We start from the raw sequence: 24163 nt of genomic DNA, 5'->3' as shown, positions 1-24163 counted from the left end.
TACCACCGCAGCACCGGCAGCGTCGAGCGTCCCCTTTTACCGGAGGCGCGAGAGATGAAAAGTTCTGGCGAAGACATAAAAATGCGCCGCCGCATTTCCCTTTTAAAATAAGGCCCTCTGCTCCTTTTTCAGTTTATTATTATCAAGTTGTGCAGTCCGTGCTCCTTCTTCGAGATTCCCCGACCTTCGCCTCGCCATTCGCCTCGCCATTCGCCTCGCCGTTCGCCTCGTTCCGACTGTCCTTCTCGCTCTTCCTCTTTTTCCCTCTCTCACTCTCTCTCTCTCTCTCTCTCTCTCTCTCTCTCTCTCTCTCTCTCTCTCTCTCTCTCTCCGCGGCTCGCCTCGCGGCGGCGGCTGCCTTCCAACCGGTGCACCCAGGACGACCGTATCTTCGACTATAAAACGGCGAACTCGCCCCTGTTAGCCTGTTTTCCTCGCGTCTCATCTTCCACCGGCTGCTGCAACTCTATTCGTAACTCCGCTTTGGGAACTTTCCGTTATGAGAACGAACCTCCGGTGTTTACTTAACTATGAGCGCGTCGCTCCGTCGTCGTCGTCGCCGTCGTCGTCGTCGTCGTCGCCATTGCCGTCATCTCGAAACTCCAAGATCTCGCGGCAACGATCGCCTGGCGAGAACTGACGGCGACTAGCTCCCCTCGGTCGCGAGTGTCTAAGATTCGGAATTTTCGGTATTTTCGGTACGCCGGCCGATCGTCCACCTTCGGTAGGTGAGAACGCGGTCGCGTGGGACAAAGGATGAATTCGGTCTCGTCAGCGACGCGACCTTGAATGCGATGACGAGCTCGTGACGCGAGAAAGCGTTCCGGTTCGAAGCAGAGGAGAAGCATCGCGGTGCGGCTATCCTATTTATAGGCGGCCCGGCAAAAACACGAACGATGACGGCGACCAGCGAAGTGCCTTCTCCGAACCTCGACGGAGTGACTGGAGAATCAAGCGAAGAAGACGACGAAGAAGAAGAAGAAGAAGAAGAAAGAGGAAAGAAGGAGTGTTGGAGAACGAAGAGAGAGAGAGAAGCGAGAGGACAGGCCGAAAGGGACGCGGTGTAGATAGTGAGAAGTGGGAAGCGAGAAGCGCGAAGCGCGATGCGAGCAGGCGAGTGGTGAGAGACAAGACGAGCAGACGAGGAGACGAGAAGTCGAGAAGTCGGGAAGACGAGAAGACGAGACGAGACGGGACGGGACGAGACGAGACGAGAAGAGAGACGAGGCGCGAAAGATGGAAGGAGCGAGCTCGATCGGGAGCAACGTATGCGAAAGGAGGAGAGAACCGTCGATCAAACGTCGCGAACGTCCGAAGCGTCTGTCTGGAACGAAGACGTCTCCATCAGCCGTCAGATCGAGCCACACGTTTCTCGCTCCCCTCATTTTTATTACCGCCTCAGGGCCGTACCTACTCTCGCCTCCAGGCTGGCTTAATAACCACGGAATAACGCGATTAAGTAAAACTCGTTTCGTCTTGTGGCGTCTCGTCTCGTCTCGTCTCGTCTCGTCTCGTCTCGTCTCGTCTCGTCTCGTCTCATCTGATCTCGTCTCGTCTCGTCTGGTATCGTCTGGTCTCGACTACTACTCCCTTAAACTCGCTTTCGACGCGGCCGACGAGCGCGACTCGCAAATCTCGGGAACTCGCGCGGTGATGCGTGTCCCGCGAACGAGCAAAGTTCGATTTTCTTGGTCGGAAATTTTGATTCCGCGGAAAGTAATAGGACGCGAGAGACCGGAGAAAACCGGAATCGGTCCGTTGGCAACCGAAGACCGTTCGGAAGGTAGTTGGCGAGGAAGCGAACCGATAAAACGAAGAGATACGCGGCTGATACGGGAACGACGTATCGTCCCCAAGTGTTGCGGCTAGTTGCGACGCGGTTCAACGTATGATTATCCGTTCCCTCGGGGCCGAGGTGGCAGGGTAGAGAAACTACGCGGCGGTGGAGGTGGTGGAGGTGATGCGCGAAACGGGCGAAGGAGGAGGAGGGAAGATGCAGGGAAGCGTAGGATGCAGGGACGGTTATTAGTTGCCACGCCGTTGTCGTTTTATCTTCGTGCCCAATTAGCAAATATCATTCCGTAATGCAACGTGACGGGGCCTCCTCTGAAAAGAGTGCAGCTGCATCGGCATTAAAAAAAATGGTAGAAGAAAGCGATGCTCGAGGGCTGCGGGTAGACACCCGGGGGAAAGGGAGCGTAAAAGAGGAAACGACAAAGATAGCGCGGGTCCGTTCAAGCTTTTTATTGACATTTTAAAAGGTACCCGAATAATACCAGCCGACACGCGTAATAATTATTGCCTTGCTCGCGCTACCGATCGGTAATACATGGAGCGATTCTCGCGACCGGTACTCCACGAGAAAACGACATCGATCGGCGAGTTTAAGCCGTCCGCCGACTCGCGCGGTCGCTCCTCCGACTCTTTATATACGTACGCTCGCTCTCGATGACCGCCGCATTGTAAATTATACGAGTAACGATCGATTAATTACCAACACCGATGCGCCGGAAGACTTGTCCAAGATTTGGTCGTTACGCGGTACTCCCCAGCCCCCCTTTCTCGCTGGACTTTGCCACGTGTTTTCGTTGGCCGAAGCCAGCTCGCGTCGCTCGCGAATTAATTCCCCTCGTCGCGGTCGCCACGGGGACAAGGGACGTTGTCGAAAGCCCACGCGTATTAGCGCCGCGAAGGTACCACCGGCGGTGAAACGCATCGACGGGGTTGAAACGGCCGTCGAAAGATCGCCGCGTTCGCAGGGGTTGAAACCAAAATGCATCATCGGCGCGGCTCGATTCGATTTCGATGGCCGTTTCGGTTTTGCTTTCGGAAGCGCGTCCCGAGGTTCGTTCAGATCGATGACGAAGATGCTGGGAGTCGGTTGGGTGGCGAGAGGAAGAGGCGAGGAAGGAGCAGAAGAGAAACGGTTCGAGACTGGTTGGCAGCGCACGGTGGTCAGTCAGGTCGATGTCAGCCCGCTAATTGGCAGCCGTGTCGCATAGAGGTAGCTCGAAGCCGGTTTCTGTAGCTGGCTGCTCGTCGCGTAATTCGTAAGCGGTTCTTGCCCCTTCTTTCGTAAACGCGCTCCCTCCTCCCAGGCGAGTCGGTCCTCCCTTCGGTCGACCTTTCTCTCCTGCTCTCGTCGCGTTTCTCGCCGCGTTCTCGCCGCGTTCTCGCCGCGTCGCTCCGTCCAAATAACTCGTCGTTTCGATTCACGCGCTTTCGCTGTCCCGCTCTCTCCCGTCCTGTCCCATCCCATCCCGTTCCATTCCGTCCCGGACCCGTCCCGCCCGTCCCGTCCCGTCCCGTCCCGTCCCGTCCCGACCAGTACACCTTTCCGCGAACACCTTTCGGCTCCGCTTCCCTTTATGCGTTTACGCGTGACTCGCGTGGGCGAATTAAACGGAGTGGACAACCTGACAGGGAGAGAGCGTCGAAACCGACGACAAAAAGAGCAACGAAGACGACAGAACCGACGAAGGGAACGCTGAACCGATCTCGAAGAGCAGCGGCTCTTTCGTCCCGTGCCTATGAACAGGAGCCTCGTAGAACCCTACGGGATGCCGATTCCTAGCTTGGGTGGTCCTCCGAATTTCTTTCCCCTCCTCCTGTTACGATTTTACAAGTCGACGAGAAAACAATGGAAAAGATGGAAAACTGGAACAACGAAATGCTCGTTACGAGAGAGGACCGCGGTCGTCGGGAAGCGATGCTACGAACGACCAAGTAGCAGCTACGCTGGAGGGAAACTGGGAACGGGTGGTGGCTGCGGAGCAGCGGTGGAGGCAACGGCGGCTGCTATCTGCACCGTGGCTGACACCTGACGGATAGCCTGGCGTCGGCAACGCGGGATATTAATTTGGTAATTTATGAGGCCCGATTAGGCAGCGCTATCTGTCGAGCTAATGCGCGAACCGTTGGCAGGTTATCGCCAAAGGGCCTGTGTTTCGAGCCGCCAGAGGCCCTTCTACCGCAGGGACCGCCGACCGACTTCGTCCCGTAACGGCAACCCCTAACGTTGCGTCACCGATAGACGAACCCCTGATCATAGGGACGTCCGAACGTTCGAACGTTCGATCGGACGAGAGGTTTAGGGGGAACGGGGACCACGCGCGGCGTTCCCGCCGTTCGTCCCCGCGTTCGTCCTCGATCCGGCCAGAGGTGCCGCGTTACTTCTGACGCTTGATAGATGGACGGCCAACGGAAGAACACGCGTGGCTGCGTGCGCGTTACGGCCTCGCAGCGTGTGGGTATCAACGTAGGTGGATGAGGATGAATGGTTCTCGTCAAACGGAAGGGACCGCCCGCCGTTTCGCGCCGTAATGCGCGTCCGCGTAAGAAGCACAGTAGGTCGGCTTATCGATGGCCGGACCGCTACTTACCTACGAGAGAACAAGCCACTTACCGGGTTCAAAGACTCGCGAGTTGTTTGTCACTCGACCCTCGACCGCGCCGGCACCGGTGCGCGGCCCGGCATCCCGTCCCTCGAATCCTCGCGAATCTTTTTTTCGAAGCGACGATCGGCCGATCCCCGGTTGCGCGCGCCAACCTTAATTGGCAAGTGACGCGTCGACGCGTGCCCCTTTCTTTCCTCCGCGAGAGAGAAAAGGGTGGCGAACGGGAGAAGCAAAGGGAAACGATTTCCGCGGGACGCACGGGTCCGCATTATCGTCGGAAGAATCGATGTACTCGTCCCAAGAACTATAGTTATCCCCGACAAATTACCCGCTCGGTCTTACTCGGCGTCGCCCCGTAGTTATCGCGTCATCTTGGCAATTTATCGATAGCCGCGAGCCGATCGATCGGGAGATCGACGAAGGCACGGGGGCGTGTTATCGCGGGCCGCGTAACCCCGTGCGCGAATTTTTGCGCGGAACTCGTGGGGAGGATGGTGCGGAGCCACGTTTAACGCGCACCGCGACGTTCGACGGGTCCTCTAAACGGATCGCGCCGGTGATGCTCGGAAACGCAGAAAGCGGCGAATCGAACGGGAAAGACAATAATCGGGTGTAAACAAAACAAAACGGAACGGAACGAAACGAAGCGGAACGAAACAAAAAAAAAGAGAGAGCGAGAGGGGGAGAGAGAGGGAGAGAGAGAGAGAGAGAGAAGAGAGGAGAAAACAGCAAAACAGAAAAACAGAAAAACAGAAAAACAAAAAAAGAAATACTTTCAGCGGAGTGGTAGCGCGAACAATGGTAGCCACAAATCAACGGGATTATGCCACTATTTCACGGATGGCTATGGCCGGCTCGCATGATAAATCAAGCTGTCGTTGGGCCACAATAAACAATAACATTTGGACGGCCGGCTGGCGGGACGGCTGGTGCGACTCTTCTTCACTTAACTCGGTCATTCGCTCGCTCCAGCGCACGCTCCGATCGCACGTGTTATTTCCTCGGCCTCGACGCTCCCGAACGCACACCGGTTTTCGATAATAAATCGTTCCGCGAGGACATCGACGAGCGCGTGGGCATCTCGCGGAGGCTCGTCGTTCAACTTCTCGATCATTTCCCCCCCCCCCCCTTTTCCGCGATAACCACGCTATTAAATCCGGCGCGATAAAGAGCCGGCCGTATCCAGCCGCTGATCGATTCGCGGCCGAATCGTTTCGCTGCCGAAAAGTAGAAACGCTTCGTTCCGGCGTGGCCGCGCGTTGTTCCATTGCCGCGGTGGAGCCGATACAGGTATACACGAGAGGAGCGGTTTCGGGACGCGTGCGGACGAAAGTTGCGAGCGCGCGGCTATTATTTTCCATGGATCGGCGTAAATCGAGTCCGAGTGTTTGCTCGTCCGAGTATATCGAGCTCGCGAACCGGTCGTGTACGGCGATCGACCGAGTGCTCGACCGTGCCCGCCGACTAATTATAGCCTCTTATTTATTTTATTTTGCGCGTATGCGCGCTAGCGCACCGCAGCTCTCGCGCACGCACACCAACAACGGTGCGGTCATAAATCAAAATTCCATTTCAACGTTCTAACGAAGGATCAAATAAAACACTTTAATTGACGTTTTTACGGCGGCCGGCAGCCGAACTCGAACTGCTGCCTACCCGCTACACGACTGACCCCGCTCTGGCTCGATCTTTCGTTCCATTCGGCTCCGTTCTCCTCTCTCCTCCTCACTTCGCCGCTCTTACCTTCTCTCTTCTTTTCTTCTATTCCCTTCCAGCCCGGCGTACTCCGGTCTACTCGAATTTACGCTGTTTCTACTCGATTCCACTTGACTCTCACTCTCGAATTTACGCGTAGAGGAAACCCGTCGTGCGAGTCTTGTTTTCGTTCCATTCCTCCGAGCAGTATTCCTCTATGATTTCCTTCCAATCTGCTGTATGCCGACCGACCGTTCGACCTACCCAAAAGGGAGGAGAGTGGAATAGGAGGGAATGGAAGGGAAAGGGCCCGGAAAGGGCCTGGCCGAAGTGGAGGAGGAAGAGGAGGAGGAGGAGGTGGATGGGATCGGTGATTATAGCGTCGCGGTTATCGTTAAGGGTGCGTCTAGCCGCGTTACTTCCCGCTAACAGTGATTATCAGTAATTTCACGGTTTTCGGAAGAACCAGCGGTAAATATAGAGAATACCTTCTGCCCGCTTTAATATCGCCCCGTGCCGATCAATAATAATAACGGAATACGCGGCTCTTGTTCCGACCTCGATATACCCGATGTATTATAGTAATTTCGTACCGCGATTTCTACTCCTTTCCTCCCTGCGCGCTTTGGCCCACTGCCCGGCTCGAACGTTAGCAAAAATACGGTGAACTTTTACGGGTATCGAGAAATCGCGAGCCCGGTCCCGAAACTTTTACGTCGGTAAAATTTATTCGGGCTTCCCATTTAATTCTTGAGGTTCGCCGATCGATCGAAACTCCGCTGAGATCGTCGGCGAACCGCGAAGGGACGAGAAACGCGGCTAACGGAACGAAACGGTCGACGGTCGATCGTCGCTTTAGCGACTCCGCACCTATATCGCGGTGTCCGGCTCGAACAACTTCGGAAGAATCGACGGGATTCGCCGCGATGCGAGACGGCTCGAACCGATCACGATACGTCCGAGACGAACGACAGACGCACGCGGCACCGAATCGAACCGATCTCCACTCCCTTCGATACGAAGATAATGATACACCAGGTTCCACCCCCTTTAAATATAAATACACACCCTCGTTGGTTCGCGTCCTTCGTTCTTGGACGAGTTGCTATCGCGGCGTCCGCTTTTTTTCTCTCTTCTGTGCCCTGTTCGATGCTCGATTCTAGTTGTTTTGCGGTTTACGACGGTTCGCGTTACAACTGATTATTAGTCGCCCTTCCTCCTACCTATTCCCCGGTCTCTCTGTCTTTTCTCCGTTCTCCGCGCTGTCCTCGCCCTCTCCCTCTGTCTCCCATTCCCTCCTTCCCTTTCTCCATTATTATACTCGGCCATATACGGCCATTATGCCCAGGCCCCGATATACAACACAATCCGCCGTAATGCCGGCCATAAAATTAAATTAGGGTTATAACACGATTTTTCACAAAGGTTCTCTGGGCCGTGCCGAACCGTGCCGAGCAAAGTCGAGGCGAATCGAAGCGGGCAAGAGTGGAGTCGAGCCGCCCCGTACCGCGCGCTCTCGATCGTCGTTCTCTCCTTACGCGCCTTTCGGTGCTTCTTCGGCAACTACCTGCACCGATCGAACGTATCCGAAGAGCCGACCCGACTCGATCGGACAACGGCCTTTCTAAGATTCCGGTAAGCCGATATACTTCGACTCGAAACGCGCGAATCTTTAGCGAGGCCCGCGGCGCGTCTCGCCGGTTCCGGTTGCCTAAACGGTCGCTCTCTTCCTTCCATCGATCAATGGAAAAGAATAATAGAAAAGAGACCAGGATGCCAATCTCGAAGCGACAGAGACGATTCGTGTCGGGTGGCGAATAATAATTCTCAGATTGTCCGGACGGTTAGTCGCGTTGACCGTTTATCGCGGACCGATTGCGCATTCATGAGATGCAACGGTTTTTGATCGGGGGTCAACGGTGATCGACGTCGCATCGATGCATTTATATAGGTGCGAGGCGTCTCGTATTAAGGTCGATCGGTAAAAATATCGACGACGCGGCACACATCAACGACGGTTACACAAGGAAAACGAGGAAAACCAAACGTTTCGACATCCTCGCAGTTTCAACATTCCCCGCGCACCCTCGAACGCGGCCGCTCCGCGTGCGTCCGATTCGGAGCAGGCTCGCGAACGATCGAAACTAATTGATAACTCGAACACCGCGCAAATACGATAGAATCGTTTCCAAGAACGTTCGTGTTGTCCGCCCTTATGAAGAATTCAACCAAGTTGCGGATAGACGAGCGACGCTCGAGCCACGGATAGAGAGATAGATAGATGGAAAAGGAGAGATAATAGACCTGTGCGGGAAGCGAGAGGCGAAGAGGAGAAAAGGGGCGTCGAGGAAGAGAGAGGGAGTGGAGGAAGAAGAGAGAGTTAGCGAGGGACGAGAGAAAGAGAGAGGCAAAGTTTCGGGAAGGAGAAGCCCGCGAAGAGAATTCGAGAGGCCACAAATCACGGAACGGTGGTGTGGGGCGTTGGAAGTAGGGTTCGTCGGAAGGTGGAAGAGGGCCGGAGAGGTCGGAGGCAGCGATAACAGGAGGGTGGACGGGTGGACGGGTGAACGGGTGGACGGGTGGACGGGTGGACGGGTGGACGGGTGGTCGGTTGGTCGGGTGACGGGGCAGGGTGGCGTAACCGGGTTGGGAACAGGGGCGAAGTAAGAGGTGGAGGCAGAGGCATAGGTAGAAGCAGTGGAGGAGTGGCAGGCTGCAGACGCGGGGCGCGACATGCTTTATGACGTCTGTTCATCACATCGCCCCAGTCTCATAAATTAGAAATCACCCCTTAGATAGCTGGCACCCATCTACGATGGCGTCAGTGCCGTATCGTGGGAGGCAGGGATCGCCTCCGACTCCGACCCGTCCGATGCGCAAGAAGGCGGGAGAGCGACAGAGAGGAAGAACAGCTGGAGAGTGGAGGGGCGCACGGACGACGGCAATAATTTTCACCGTATGTCACGCCGGTGAAAGAAAAAAAAAAAAAGTGGGCATGGCTCCGAAGGATCGCGCGAGCATTCCCCGCTGATTGTTCACCCCGCCGTGTTGCCTTCCGCTCGGGTAAACGCGGAACGAGGCTCGCCGATCACGATCGTTCGCGTTACAAAACTCGAGCGGCGAGAAAATTTTGATGCCAGACAGAGAGAGGCGAAGGCACGAGTAAACTTTGACGCGTCTAATCGCGTCACTCGACTTCGCGATAATCGACATCGATTGAATCGATGCGTCACCGGCCGCCCGATTGGCCTTCCTCGGGAATATGATTTTCGACGCGCGCGCGGTTCGAGATTCCGAGACGGTGGTCGAGCTCGCGACGTCGGTCCGTCGTTACTGTCGTTGCAGACACTCGCTGATCTACCGCTTCCCCTTTCCATCCGTTTCTTCCCCGCTTTCTTCACCCACCCTGACGCGCTTCGTTCACCTTCTTTCTGGCAAGAGGAGCGACGAGTGCGGCAAACTGACACCGTGCCAAATATCTTCCGTTCTTTCCCCTAGCTACACCTCGCTTCGTCTTCCGTTTCGTTTCATTCGTCTCATTCGTTTCATTCGTTTCATTCGTTTCATTCGTTCGTTCTCTCCGTTCTCTTCCGCTCGCTTATTCGTTTCGTCGTTTCATGCTGGTTCACCGTGATTCACCGGGCCATCAAACCTACGTGGCGATAACGTACGGGAATTTCGTGATTCCACCGGCTTAAAGCCGACCAATTGATGTCGGCCGGAAGATTCTCTGGGCGGTCGCCTCGAGTCGATTAAAATCAGCCGAGGCGCGTCGTAGCACGGAGAATGCCACGTTTTTAATTTGGTTACAGAGCAAATGACGCGGACGCCAACGACGCTTCGAGAGTTCGACTCCGAGAAAGCACGGGGGAAACAAATCGGAATCTTTAACGGTGCTCGCGGCCAGACGGATTTGTTGTCGAGGAAACTTTAATTGGTTCTCGAATCCAAACGATTAATTAATCTCCGATTGACTCTCGACTACTAATGAATCATTACGAGGGATCTTTGGCCGCGTGCACCGGAGAGGCACTCGAGCCGAAGGAAGGACAAAGTTGGAAACTGGTAATCGTCGCGACTACTTATTCCTCCGAGTTTCGCGCGAGACGCGGAGCATATACAAAAACGAGATCCGGCGGGGGGGCGTAAGAACGAGTTCGCGGGGCGTCCCGCGATTAAGCTACCCCGAATTTCCACGTTCAACGAAACCGTAGCGTCGGTTCGTCGTAAGATGGAAACGATGTTCGAAAGGAAAAGGGCTGTATAGACAAGGAGGGCCGTGCATCGTCGCTGTCCAGTGTAGGTTACAGTCCGTTCCGTGACAGGACGGCGGTTCCTGTCGCGCGTAAACGCTCGCTTCGTTCGATACTGTAGAATACTCCTGAAAAGTGTGGACTAGAGATGGGGTGTCGCGAAGGGGGTACGATATGGTGCAACGGTGATAGGAGCGGCAACGGCATCGGCATCGGCAACGGTACGAGACGAAGAAGAGAAGCGGAACCAAGGAGAGGGAGTGAGGAGAAAGTTGACAGCGGTGGTAGTAGCGAGCAACGGTGGTGGTAGTGGTTGACGAAGGGGACCGTAGCGTTCACCGACACACCGAAAGTGTGCCGTTTATGTGAACGATACAGAAGGGTGAGCGAGTTTGGAGTGCGGATTCGACGGTGAAGCGAAGCTGTCCATCTCGCGGCACGTCGCGGTAGAATGGAGTCGTGGAGTAGGTCGAGGGGTGGGTGGACGGACGGTCGAAGGTGGAGGAGGTGGAAGAGCGGGAGACGGAGGCCGAGGTGGAGGAGGAGAACGAGGAGGAGGAGGCGGAGGTGGTAAAATCGGGTGGTCGGAGGTGGGTGTTTGAATGGGAGGGTGGTAGCTGTCGCTCGCCCGGGCAGCAGACGTCTTCTGACCCGGCCGGTGGCTCAACTCGACTCAACTAGACTCTGGTTGCTGGCAGGAGGCAGCAGCCGGAGAAGGAGCAGGACGAGAAAGAGCTAGAGAGAGAGAAAGAGAGCCGCTGCCGCGGGGTCAGAGGAAGGGAAGGTTCGCGGAGGAGACGAGAGGAGACGCGAGCAGGGATAGAGAGAAGGGTGGGTGGGTAGGTGATGGCGATGGTGAGGGGTGCGGATGGTAGGTGCATTGCTTTTCACAGGAGAAGGTGGAGGAAGTTGGGGTCGTAAGGGTGGCAAGCGTATCGATCCGGACGGAGCTTGGCTGACGGCTGACGAGGCCGTCACGCGAGACGAGTCGAGTCGAGTCGAGACGAGACGAGACGAGACGAGACGAGACGAGACGAGACGGGACGAGACGAGACGAGACGAGACGAGACGAGACGAGACGAGACGAGACGAGACGGGACGAGACGAGACGAGACGAGACGAGACGAGACGAGACGAGACGAGACGGGACGAGACGAGACGAGACGAGACGAGACGAGACGAGACGGAAAGAGACGAGACGCGACGAGAAAATGCGGGCAGAAGGATGAACGGACAGACGTACGGACCGACGAATGGAGAAAACCCCACTACGATCTTCCCTTCTACGTAGAGAGTATCGCGGAGGGTCGCGGGCGTCAGGGTGGATGAAGCGGCGAGCTCTAGTAGACTCGAGGGAGAGGATGTAGAAAGATCGCGGCGACCGGAGGACGAAGGACGGAGGACCGAGGGGCCACGAGGGAAACTCGAGAGATACTGCTTACTTCCCCTTCGGGGCCTTCTCGTTGCGAAACAGTAGCTAGATTGTACGTGCACGGCCGAATAGCTTGGCCACTGTACCGCGATACCGTCGTGATCCCCCTTTCCTACAGTCGTACTTTTCTCATACTTGTGCAGCTGCACACCGAAAAGAGTGCGCGCGCGTGCATCCTTCCCTCCGCTGCTCTATACGTCTCACTCTACGAATTCCGCGTGTGCATTTACGAGTTTTGGCTCGGCATTCCACCCAACTTCCTATCGAAGACCGGGCAAACTTCTGTCTTCCGGGCACGGAAGTCTCGGTACTTTCGAGAATTTTTACGGGAATGATCGTTCTTCTTAATGAGGGGTGCGCGATCGTTTGCGTTCAACGCGGTCCCCTCGATCGATAATGGAACAAGTTGGACAGTTTCGGTAACTGGAACCGCGAGGACGAAGGGTTTACGAGGCGCGTAATAAAAGACGGGCTCGAGCGGCCGCTGTTTTTTCCGTGAAACGCACTGGCCAACGGACTCGACGCGAACGGAAAGGGAAGAAGGTGGTTTGGTTTTCGTCGCTTGCGCGGGGCGTGCGTTGAGTTTACTTCTCGACTGGCACCGATCAACGGGGTTGATCGCAACCGCCGCGTGGCCGAGCCACGTATCGCGTTCTCTTTTCTTTTCTCCCTACTCTTCCCTCGTTTCTCATTCCCACCGGAAACGCGTTCGCCACTTCGCACCCTCTACATCTTCAACAACGCGGTTGTCTAAACCCGAACAGCCACCTAGTCTTCGTTGGTCTCGTTACGCTCCGATTTACTTGCTCGTGTGCGTGGATAGACGGATGCTATACGCGAGTGTCACGAGGGAACTCGAGGAAAGGAGGAAGGAGTCGGTGCGAACCGGCGCGCCGCGGCGAGGCACGGCTCGACGGGGGTGGCCGGTGCGTGCGGGGAATGGCCAAGCGGGAGACAGAGGAGGAAGAGGTCAAACGCACTACCGCCTCCGCCTGCTTGTTCGCGAACCTAGCCGCAAAGCGAGCGTTGTCGCAAAGGCAAAAGGCTCTCGCCGCGCGCAAAGGCCAAACACCGAAAGTCACTTAAGCGTGCCGGCACGTTCGACGCCGCTCCGCGTCGCGGCCTGCAGCAGCGGTAGTAGTTCGTTTTCGAGTGGCACGGCGTGTCGCCGGTACGAGGACACGCCGTTGCGTTCTCCTCGACCGATCGACGCCGTGGCGCAAAGAGAATTAGAAAAGGAATTCGTAAGAACGATTCCCCCGTTGATTCCGATGTCGCCGAGCGGCGAGAGCACACCGTGCCCCGCCACTCGTCTTCTTCTTCCTCCTCCGTCGTTTCGAAACGTACGTACCCCACGGATATTCGGACGCGTCGATACTCGGGGATCGCCGTTCCCCGAACGACTCCCGGCCGCCATTTAAGCTGATTTATCGTTCGGCGACGACGTAAGAGTAAAGCGCACCAGGCGGATGCGTTTCGGGGATATGGACCAGCGATATACACGTATGTATATAGAATCTCGCTCGACTGTTTGTCAGGCAAACCGGGAGGAGTAACAAATCTCCTGGTAAACATAAAACAACGCCGGTGCATCGGGACGATACGGATGCGCTTTGATGTGCTGCCACCACCCGCGAGCGTCTCTAGCAGTTCCTTTATGGCAGCCATCGGGCATCTGTCGTACCGCCGTTTTTTTCTCCGGCTAATTTATTAGCAGCGCTTAGAGAATGGGGCGCGGAGAAAGATCCGGCAGCAAGCGCTAGTTCCGAGCAGCGGCGGACCGCTTCGTCTCTCGCGCTGGTATAAATCGGGAGACGGATCAGTCGGATACAGTGACGCCGGTTTTACGAGCATCGAAAATAGGGTGAGAGGACGCGAGAACGCGAGAACGCGAGATCGCGACCGCGAACGCGCGCTCACTCGGCTCTCTTCCTACTCTCGCGTTTAACGCGATGAAAACTCCCTTCGCGTTAAATGATTCATTCCGCGAGCGAAGAGAGGACGACAGGAGGAGCGCACGCGGGTGCGCGCGCTCGCGTTCGAGCGCGTGCCGATTCCTCCGCGGGTCTAGTTCGCCGACATCGGACTCGCAATCTCGCCTCGACGCTTCGTCGATCCTTGTCTCCCCGATCGGATCGTTCGCAGAGTGCGCGTTGAAATAATCGAGAAATCGAATCTGCGAGGAGGCTGCTGCGAATCGAGCAACATCGAGTCCGGCGCGATACGGAGCAGATGCGCCGACTGTAAGCGGTGAAACGAAAATTTCGAAATATGCATTCTCCAGATACGTATCCCGGCACGGGCAGACATCTGTCACGCTTACCGGTCGCGTTCGAGCGGTTTCGAGAGTCGGCCGAGAAATATTGTTGCGGGCAAAGACCGAAACACGAAAACGACGAGACTCGTCGGCAAAGTGTCTCGTTTATCTCCGGATATGCTGCTTTTGGCATATTTGCTCGTCGATACGGTATCGCGTGTAAATCATGGTCACCGGAAATAATGGTGGCCGATTAGAAAGCTGATTCGATGTACGCGAGCAACGCGGAAACCTCCAGTTCGAATCTTTCACGCATGGATAATTCGTTACGTGTCGAAAGCGTGTTTGCGTTCGACGTCGATCTGTCGAGTCCCCGTGGCCGTCGCGTCAACGGCTACCGAGGAGACCAAGTTTCCAGCGAGTTTCGACGGGACGGAGGAAAAATCTCGAGCGATGGATGGGAAAAAGGGATTGGAGGAACGGTCGCCGGGAGTCCGCTCGTCGTTCGGTCGGCGGGCATATGCGGGTTCCATGTTTTCCGGTGTCCCAAAGCTAGCGAGCGAAGGTCCCACCGCCTTTTCCACGGCGTTGAAGGATTTACGACGTCAGGGGAGTGAGCCTTCGGGACCCAAAAATGCGTCGGCATTGTTTGAGGTGAAAGTTTTGCGCAATAGGCGTAGGTTGCCACGGATCGCCGAAGGTTTTTACCGGGATCGACACTGAAATTTCTCCCTGCTAGGGGCAGGTATCCATCCGTCCGTGGGCCTGTGCACCGCGCGTGTCCTGCAGCGTCCTTTCCAGAACGGCGCGAGACGTCATAAATTTTTTCGTGCTGGTACACAGTTCGCAGGCGTCCCCGCCGGCGCGGCTAAGTCCATGGGAAAAACGTGTTCTCCGTTTCGTTCGTTCAAGGTCTCGCCTTTTTAAAAAACAATCGTCATGGCCGGGGCCACAGGCCACAGGCCACAGGCCACGAACACTGCATCGACCGCGGCATTCGAGAATCGAGCGATCCGCGACGGACGGGCTTGATCTCACGATTACGAAGTCGTTTTCACCGTTTCCAGGCGCGTGCAACGCGGCTGCATATTTCGGCCGACTTTTCCACGGGAACCGATAGCTCGTCGAGTTCGAACGGGTTTTCGATTCGAGCCGCCGTCGCGGATAATCAGGAAACCCACTGGACACGAACGACTAACGACGAAAGGCGAACATCGTAACGGGAATCGGAATTCTTTTGACGAATAACGAACCGTTCTATATGTCATAGGGAACCGAAGTAGCTTGGCATTGGGATAAACGAGGCGCGCGTCTGTCGGCGAATCGATCATTTTCGTCCGGTTATCCCGGTTTCGGCGAATATCGCGACGAGTCTCGCGGCGTTCGCGGACAAGACGATATAGTGCCGTGCTGGCTTTATAATTCCGGACCTCCGAAAATATCTGGTAGCAAAGACGGACGGCGGCCGTTTGGACGCGCGTGCGCAGACTCGGAGCACTTTTCCTGCTTTATGAATGGAGCGGTGGATCACGAGTTACGGAGAAACGAACACGAACACGGACACGAACACGAACCGGTAGCCAACTCGAGATCCTCTTCTCCGCACCAGTCCCACCGACGCGTTATTATAATCGGCGCGCCGCTATCGAATGTACATTGCCTCTCTTTCTCTCGGGCGCGAATTCTCCGACTCTCGGAAAGGAGAGTCGATCGGCCGCGAGTCGAAAAGACGCTAAGACCGTCGATGTCGTACGCTGCCGCGTATCATCGGTAGTCCCTCTGTCCCGACGACGATGGTCCGGTGTCAACGGTTGCGACCACGCTTTCTCCTTATCGTTCGGAAAGACTTCGTCGTGACGCGGACCGATTGAGACGCGTCGATCGAAAGATACCGGAGATCGAATTGCAGACGAGTTCGGTTTTTCGGATGCCCAGAGACGAGAAGACGCCTCTAAACTGCACCTGTTGCGCCGGCCTACGAATTTCCTGACAAATACACGACGCGTTAGTCTAACGCGTTTTCGAGTCCTCGGTCGTCCGACGAACGAAAAGGAAAGTCGGTGAACCGTGCGTCGCGTCGTTTGCCTCGCCGCTGTTCCGCTCCGCGCCGCGCCGCACCGAAATTCATTCGTCCGATCGATCGCTCAACGTTTAATCGATCGGCCGAACGAAACCAATCTCTCTCGCATTCGTTCGTACGCCTCCTATACGCGTGGACGGATCTCGTCGATATTTTATTAAGTATTTTTCAACAACGACAGGTTGCCGCGGCGGCAATCTTTTCCCGGTAATATACTGTTAATTAACTTCCTCGGAATAGCGATCACAGCACGAGCGTATTCCCGATAGACGTCGAATCGATTCGTACGACGAATGGACGCGCGAGTGTGTTTCTCGAATCCTTTCACCGGGACATCGTAAATTAAACGGAGAAATTAGCGCGAGATACGCTAATCGATTCGCGGAGCAGATTTTGTTGTTCGTTAACTTATTCGCGACTACTTTCGCTGACGGCTTCATCGCGGCCGAGTCGCGTGTCGTCCGAAACTCGGCCGCGACTCGGCCGCTACACCAGGCGACCCTGTCAAGAGATATCAGCGAGATGATCGAATCCTGACCGCGAATTCGGTCGGAGCATCCTCTCGCGTGGTACTTTGTCGAAAAAAGACGAGAATCCGAAAAGATCGGCGGGTTTCATCGACAAAGACAACGTCGGAACGTTTGAATTCGATCGAAAACTCGGGTAGTTCGGCAGCTCGGCCGCTCGGGAGCTCGGACGAGTCCGCCACCGCGGAAGCTGGCGAAAAACTGTGGCGTTTACGGCGCCGAAACTCCGTAGACTGCCGTGGATTTATGTACGCTGCGAGCATCCGCGCGCGCGCGCGCACAACGAGATTTATCGGCGCTTGGCCGAGTTTCGGTAGGGCAAGTTGAGTGAATTGTAAATGTTTCCGGCAGAACTTCACCAAGATGGCGTCCTCCACCAGGGGCGAGTTTGTTTACGCCTCATGGCTTCCCCACGTGGGAAAAGCAGCATGGCGCGCATCAACCTTTCAAAGCCAGGACTCCTCTCGTCGTTTCACGGCCGTTCTTTCGCCGATATTTAAAAAACTTTGACGAACGATTCGTCGCTGTTGGGCTCGATCCGATCCGATCTTCTATAGAATCCGGTCGCGCAGTTGTTTCTCGGCGCGTTCTTCGGGCTAATTTCTCGGGATTTTCACCGCTTTCTAATCGTTCTAATCGCTTCATTACGATGAAAATTAATTCTTTTCGCCGCGGAGTAAATCGAATATAAATCCTAATTTTTCTAATGCTCGGCCAACGGAATTCGTATCGGTCCACCGGCAAGTGCACACGTACGACCAACGCGGTCGCGTTCGTCGCGCAAATGGAGCGATTAACGAGACGCGTTTCGCTCGACGACGTTCGCAGAATCGTTGAAATTTTCCTCGAGCCCCGATGAAAGTTCCTCGGAATCGATCAACGCGTGAGAGAGTTTCATTCGCGCGCCGCGAATATTTCGCGCTCGCTAAAATAACTTAATCGCGGCGCGGACCGTGCCTACACACGAAAGCGACACGCGCTTCGACTGCACATATGTTTTCGCGGTAACCAGTGATGTCGCGAAACGACGACGTTTACCTCTCGATTGTCGGCTATCTCGACCGAGTAAAAATCGCCGTTCCGTCGAGGGAACTTGTATCTAGGTGCTCGCGCGTTCGTGAAATTCGCTGGTGTCACTGGACCGAATTGTTGTCGGGACACGCGGTATTCTTTCCGTCGTCGCGTTGTCGGAATCGACAGCGATCGGACCTCGACGCGATCGAAGAGAAGCATCGCGGCGGCGAAGACGCGCGCGGATCGAGGACCGATCGCGGCCTGCGACGACGTGTTCGCGTAGATCGGCGAACGAAATTTAGGAAGGATGAAAATTCGACTCACATTTCATACGTTGCGGAGCGTGCTGTTTCCTTCGGGGCATCTGCGTCCTGCGGGAATGCTCGATGATCTGTGCGGGCTCCAGGTCTTCCCTCCTTAGACGCAGCCTTGGATCGGATCCCAAACATGTGACGGTGGCCCCGCGAAGACGTCGCAGGAAGATCTTAGGTAGATCTTCCGCGGGAAACCGTTCCACGTTTCCCTGCACCGCGCACACAAAGTCACCCACTTGCACGTGTCCAACGAGCACTGACTACCTCATCGCGAGTTCGCCGGATCCGTGTGTCGTCGGTGTTCCAAGGATCGGTGGCGACATCCTAATCGTTTCTCTAGACGGAAGAAGCAACTGCACCTACATACGTACCAACTAACCGTGAGAAAACACTGTTACGGGCTATCGTATACGAAGGGAACGGAAAGGCCTCGCGATCTCGGGATCGAGAATCGAATCGGAGCGTCGCACTGGTAGCACTTGTGATCGAACGCAAAAATCCTCCAGTTCGTCGTGATCCATGCGCGGCTGCGCTGGCTAGCTGGTTCACTCGTTAGGGTCGAGACGATCGGTACACGATCGAGATGATCGGACAGATCACATCGGCGCTCGTTTTCTCGTGGCGTTGGATCGGGAAACTCGGCGTGCGCCTCACTGTTTCAAAATCGTCGTGACGCAGGCCCGTTCGAACAAACGATCATCGGTCGGATCGGGTATGCCGCACCTACGGAACGATCCAAGATACAAGGTGAGTAAGAACGCGGCGGCGTGCTCGACGAAAGACGCGCGTCGCGAGGGAAATTCCGGCACGCTCCAGAAGCAGTTCGTTCCTCCGTTTGCACAACCGAGACCAAATCCGGCACGATCTGAATCGGAACGTCGGCACTGCTGGTCGGCTCGCGACGATCACTTCGAAGCTGCAGGGGATCAACGACGCCTGCCTAGATCGGGTTGCGCCGCGGCGCGTCGCGACGCGGTCCTCGGTGCTCTGTTATCGCGCGGATACGGAGGAACGAGTCGCCCCCGATACGGAGTATTCGATCCTCGCGTCCTGCGACCGTGGATCTCGATAATCGCGGCTCGAGTTTTCGCTTGCTGGGACGCGTGCCTCGCGACGACGCCTTGCATCCACTCGAGACGCGCGCACGACACTCCGCCGTACGTATACGGGGCTACCGAAACCTCGTTGCGGAGAACAAAAATGAAAGAAGCCAACAAACGGGGGGAGAGACACCACTGAGAGACTGAGAGAAAAAGACCCGCGGCGTAGGGAGGGGCGGACGGAGAGACGAACAGACGGAGAGACGCAGAGAGACACGGAGACGGAGAAACGCACGGAGAGATAGGCAGAGAGGGAGAGAGGCGGAGAAAGTTAGCAGAGCGAGATGGAACTAGTACGCGATCGCGTTTACGCGCGTGTCTCTAATGTATCTGAGTGCCCGATTCAATGCGCAAGGGTAAACCCGGAGTAACAAAGGAAGAAAGACCGGAGTGAAAAAAAAAGATCGACAAAGATAGATACGGATAAACCGATAGACGGATAGATACGAGGGGTGTAGGAGAAACGGAGGAAAAGACAGAGACGGAAAACACCGAGAGGGAGAGAAAGGGAGAAGAAGAGAGGGAGGAGAAGAGAGAGAGAGAGAGTGATTAAAGAAAGACAAAGAGGATAAGGGACAGAGAGAGAGAGAGAGAGAGAGTGATGGAGAGAGAGACTTAAAGAAGGTTGGCTAAGAATACAGGGGTAGAGGGCGAGAAACGAGAACAAGATAGAGAGGAAAGAAGCGAAGGTGGAGGAGGAGGTAGAGGTGGAAGTGGTGGCTACCGTCGTTCGTGGATCGCGAAATCGAGCGGGCGGCGGTCCAGCGCTGACTGACTACGGACTGGCGTCGCGGCGGCAGGCCGCATGGTGGGGGGCCCCAGGAGTAGTAGTCCTCTTTCCCTCTCGTCTCCGCCACTCGTTCTCGTTTCCTCGTTTGCCCGCTCTTCCTTGCTCTCCTTTGCCTCTCGCGCACTCGTTCCGTCTCGTTCGCCGTTTCTTCTTTCGCTGCACACTTTGCGTTCGCGAAAACGTTCGCATGCACGACGCGTACCTGCACTCCGCGAGACTGAAACGGAACGAAACCGAACGACACCGAGCCGATACCGATTCCAAGGGTGGGGAGGAACGCGACGGTTTCGAAAAAAAAAAAGAAATTAATTAATCGGCGGGTAAACAGCCGAGGGAAATGGTCGAGGAAGCGGCACGGCCGAGATCCGGATGGAATCACACGACCCGGAACTGTCGGTTCCCTCCGATCGTAGGAGGATTTGATCGACGAGAACAACGGCCGAGCGATTGCCGGTCTTCTACGCGACGATCGCACCGCGATACTCGCGGACGCGTTTCCCCCATACGAAAAATATCGCACGGAACGCAAAGACAACGAGACCGGAAAGGCGCAACGAAAGTTCGTCGATGGGCCCGGGGGACTGAGGTTGCGCTCGCGCGCACGAGAGGTGGTCGAAAAAGGAGGCGGGGCCCCCAACCTCGTCGGCCCCGGTACATCGCGCAGGAGGGGGTAACCGAACCGTTTCGTTCTTATAATTTTTCTTCCCGCCACCAGAGGCGCTGCCCACGGTGATTTCGTACTACCGTACTACGGCGTCGCGAAGCACCACCTGCGAGTTTCTCGAAATTTTCGACCCTGTACGGCCATCGGACGTCCCTCCAATCGTGGTAAGTTCGACAATCACATCAAATCCTAACCGTACGCGACCGGAATACTCGAGTACACTGAAAACTATTGGCAATTGCTCGAATACCTCGCGAAATTAGAAGCTAACCTCAAAATCACGGACGAAAACTGTTCCGTACGTTCCAGTAAATTGTTTTTAATCACTCGAACGAAACGTAGTTCTACCGCCCCTCTGACGTCGACTTACGAACCGGTGCCGCGTTTCCGACGCGCTTATCGGCGAGTCGATAGACCTAACGAGGGCCGCAATAAATGTAAAAGACATCCCGCGGAATAATTCTACTAATAGAAATTGATTAAGAACATTTCAAGTTAATCGAGATCGCGATGAACGAGAGTACGCGCAGTCGCTGCCGATCGTGAGACGATCGACGCGGGAGTTTCAAAATGAAACGCCGTTTTCTTCTCGATCCGTTCCGATACGCGTCGCAAATGAAAGTTGGACGACGAATACGGATGAGCGATCGAGTAATTCGTCTTACCGCCCTTGGGCGCGCGATCGACGTAGATCGTCAAGTGGGCGGGACCGTTCGACGTTCAAGTTCGATCGTTTCGGTACTGCGAATCGTCGAATCGTTAGGAAAAGAATACACGAGTCGCGTAATATTTCGAGAGAAAGGACCGAAAGAGCGGCGTGACGAGGATTGTCAGATTCTGGAGCGTGGTATCGATGTTTCCCGAGCGACTTCTCGATTCGTCACGGTGCCGGGGACGAGCATTACGCGCGGCGGACTGCTTTACGATAATTTCGGACGAAGATTCGAGTCGGAAAAGAATCGAATGGAGGTCGAAGGATACGAGTTGGTCAGTTTGTGGATAGTCGGTGAGCGGATCTCGTTTTGGCGGGCACCGGTGGTGGCGCTGGCAAGGCCGGCGGTGCCGAGGGGAGAGGGGCACTGGCGTACCAACTACCAGGTTGTGCCCGCCTACCAGGCGGAGCCCGCATGATCTATAGCGTCATAGAACACCCCTGCCGTCGTGGTAGGAACGCGATGGCGACGCCCACGGTGTGGAACGTGCGCGCTGCCCCCGCCGCCGCCGTCGCTGCCGCTGCCGCTGCCGCCACCGCCGCCGCCGTCACCACCACTGCCAGCATCGGGATGTTTATGCTTTTGCCGCTGCGTCTCTATCTAGTCGCGGCCCCGCTGCCGCGCTGTTCCTCTTCTGTCGTGGCTGCTACCGATGCTGCCAGTATCGCCGCCGCCACTGCCGCTACCATCGCTACGGTCGCCACCGTTGTCGTCGGCGTTGGTATCGTGGTCGTGGCTCTCCTCTGTTCCTACCTCGAACTTATCCGGCTCGTTCCACCTTGCGTTCATTACCGCTAAACATTCCTGTCAATTAAAACTGCACCGACGCCCGATTTACTGCCACCTCACCGTTCGTCCTTCGTGAGAGCCATCCCCCGGTACTCCTTGCGGTACCGATATACGCGATCCCGAGGAAAGCCTCGTTTCCTTGCACTTTTTACAAGTTTCGCCGCGACTCGACACACTTTCCTATTAAACGACATTCGCTGGATTCTCCGAGGAGAATCCTGTTTTCGATGTGTCGCCCGACGTTTGATCGGCATCCGACTTTTACCATCGGCAGACGCACGGGGAGATCGACGGATCGGCGAGTCGAGCTCCGAGGCGTTTCTCGCGTTCGATTCGTCCGTAAAATTCAGTGGATCTTGGTATAGCTGTCTCTGTTCGGGGGGCGTGCCGATGACTCATCGAATCCGGCAGCTTCGTTCGCTACAACACCATGAAATTCTTTCGTTAATTATTCATCGTTACTTCAAATTGTAGACATTAAGCGTGAGAGACGGACTCGAGACAGCCTCGAGACGGATTCGAGACGAAAATACCGCTTCGTTTTTGGTTTCGATCCGAGGAATTCTCCGTGTGCCAGACAATCGCGAGGCGAACCGCAATTGCGCAAACGTCTCCCGCTCGTGAATATTCGCATTAGCGATAGCCACGATTGGCAGAACGGCGCGCGTTACTTTCGAGTATTTCCCTTTTAATTTAGTAACGCGTATTCGGATCGTCTTCGCTTTGAAGGAATTTTCTCGATTCTCGGGACACGCCGGCTATCCGCGACGATCGTCACGCTCGAGTTTTACGCCAATGGTGCCGGGGCTTCGGAGCGGCGGCGACTGTCATAAAGAGTATTTTATTTCGACGATTGCGGCGCCGTTTTTGTTCTGGGGTCGCGAAGCGATCGTGTCGTTTCTACGCGCGTCAGGCCAATTCAACGCCGGCGACATTCGCGGCCCGACGTTTACGAGATCGTTTATTAGGTGACGTTCCCATCGAGTGGTTTTACCGGTAGCTGGATCTTCTCCCCGTTTCTAGAGGCCACGTTAAAGAAGATTCCAACTTATCGCGATGCGCCATCGAGAATCGTTATGCCGCACAAAAGTTTAGGGAAAAAAAGGGTCCCCGAGCAGCGGCGGGGTTGCGTGTCGGAGGAGGCGTATTTCGGTTGCACAGTTTCGGACCACCAAACATTTTTCGTCAATTACCGAGCCCTCGAGATACCGCGATTCGACGATCGCGGACCGGTTCGAGGAATTTCCCATGTTTCTTCTTCTAGTAGAGCCAAGCTTCTCGATGAATATAACTCTCTTTTTTCTCGTCTGTGGATCAAGACGATCACGGGGACGGGGAGAAAGAAAAGAGAGAGAGAGAGAGAGAAAAAGAAAGAGGGAAAGAGAAAGAGAGAAAGAGAGAAGTGTCGAGACAGTTAGTAGAACCGAAAAACGGTTTGGTGCGCGCGTGGTTCGCGTCAGTTGCGTTTGTGTCTCTCGGTGACTGCGGGGGTTCCTTTTACGAGCGTTCCCGTCGTCGGTGGACGAGACCGGAGGCACTAAACTTGCGAATATTTCGAAAGATGTCCCGTTATGCAACGACAATGTGGGTCAGCGCACAAGTCCATTGTATACGTTTGCTCGTTTTGTACCGTCAGCTCCCCGCGAGACCCGAAATAAGTGCACCTCGTAAAATAAAGTGCTGCACACCGCTTTCCTCGACTATCTATTGCGCCGGCACCATCGATCTCGAGACGATTCCTCGACGTTCCGAAATTTCCATACGTACTCGCCCAAAAACACACGACGGCCGTGTAACGTTCGAACGATGAACGACGAATGTCGCCGAGTCGTTTCGCCGACGTCACCGTGTCGAATAAGTCGATTAAAACCGGAACCGCCGTTTCCCGTGATCCGAAAACGATCCTGTCGTACGGTTTCACGGCGTTCCCGCGCGTCAAATCGTCTCTCGGCGAACGCTGCGTCCTCGACGCGCGAGACTCCCGAGAAGGATGATCGAGCGATTACCGTTACACGGATTGTATAATTCGGCAAACATCGAAAAACGGGAGAGAAAGTTTTACTCCGAATCGTAGCCGAATTCCCTTGGAATGCGACGTTCGGAGATCGTGCGTGTTCTTTTTCGCTTTTAGAACCGAG

The 24163-nt window shown here is 55.5% G+C and overlaps 2 protein-coding genes across 4 annotated transcripts in view; one reads left to right on the top strand and one right to left on the bottom strand.

Annotated features, from left to right (window-relative positions):
• Nucleotides 1–19965, bottom strand: part of tio (zinc finger domain-containing protein tiptop) — a 72549-nt gene extending 52584 nt beyond the window's left edge. The window contains exons 1-2 of one of the 2 annotated variants that reach the window (XM_076365824.1): nt 19794–19965; nt 17980–18692 (exon numbers count right to left, since the gene is read on the bottom strand). In XM_076365824.1, the coding sequence (XP_076221939.1) occupies nt 17980–18019 (40 nt within the window). In that variant the 5' untranslated portion in view covers nt 18020–18692; nt 19794–19965. Of the gene's footprint in view, nt 1–17979; nt 18693–19144; nt 19181–19793 lie in introns of those variants that run through there. The other variant, XM_076365826.1, reaches the window with a different exon arrangement.
• A 634-nt stretch (nt 19966–20599) lies between these two features.
• The window catches only part of LOC116432953 (uncharacterized), a 29368-nt gene continuing 25804 nt past the window's right edge, over nt 20600–24163 (top strand). For both annotated transcript variants that reach the window (XM_076366153.1, XM_076366120.1), the window contains exon 1: nt 20600–20687. The gene's annotated coding sequence lies outside the window, so the exon portion shown is untranslated. The remainder of the gene's footprint in view (nt 20688–24163) is intronic.

The sequence above is a fragment of the Nomia melanderi genome, chromosome 1 (assembly GCF_051020985.1).
Source record: "Nomia melanderi isolate GNS246 chromosome 1, iyNomMela1, whole genome shotgun sequence".
NCBI lineage: Eukaryota > Metazoa > Arthropoda > Insecta > Hymenoptera > Halictidae > Nomia > Nomia melanderi.
This window is presented reverse-complemented; position numbering and strand designations above follow the sequence as displayed.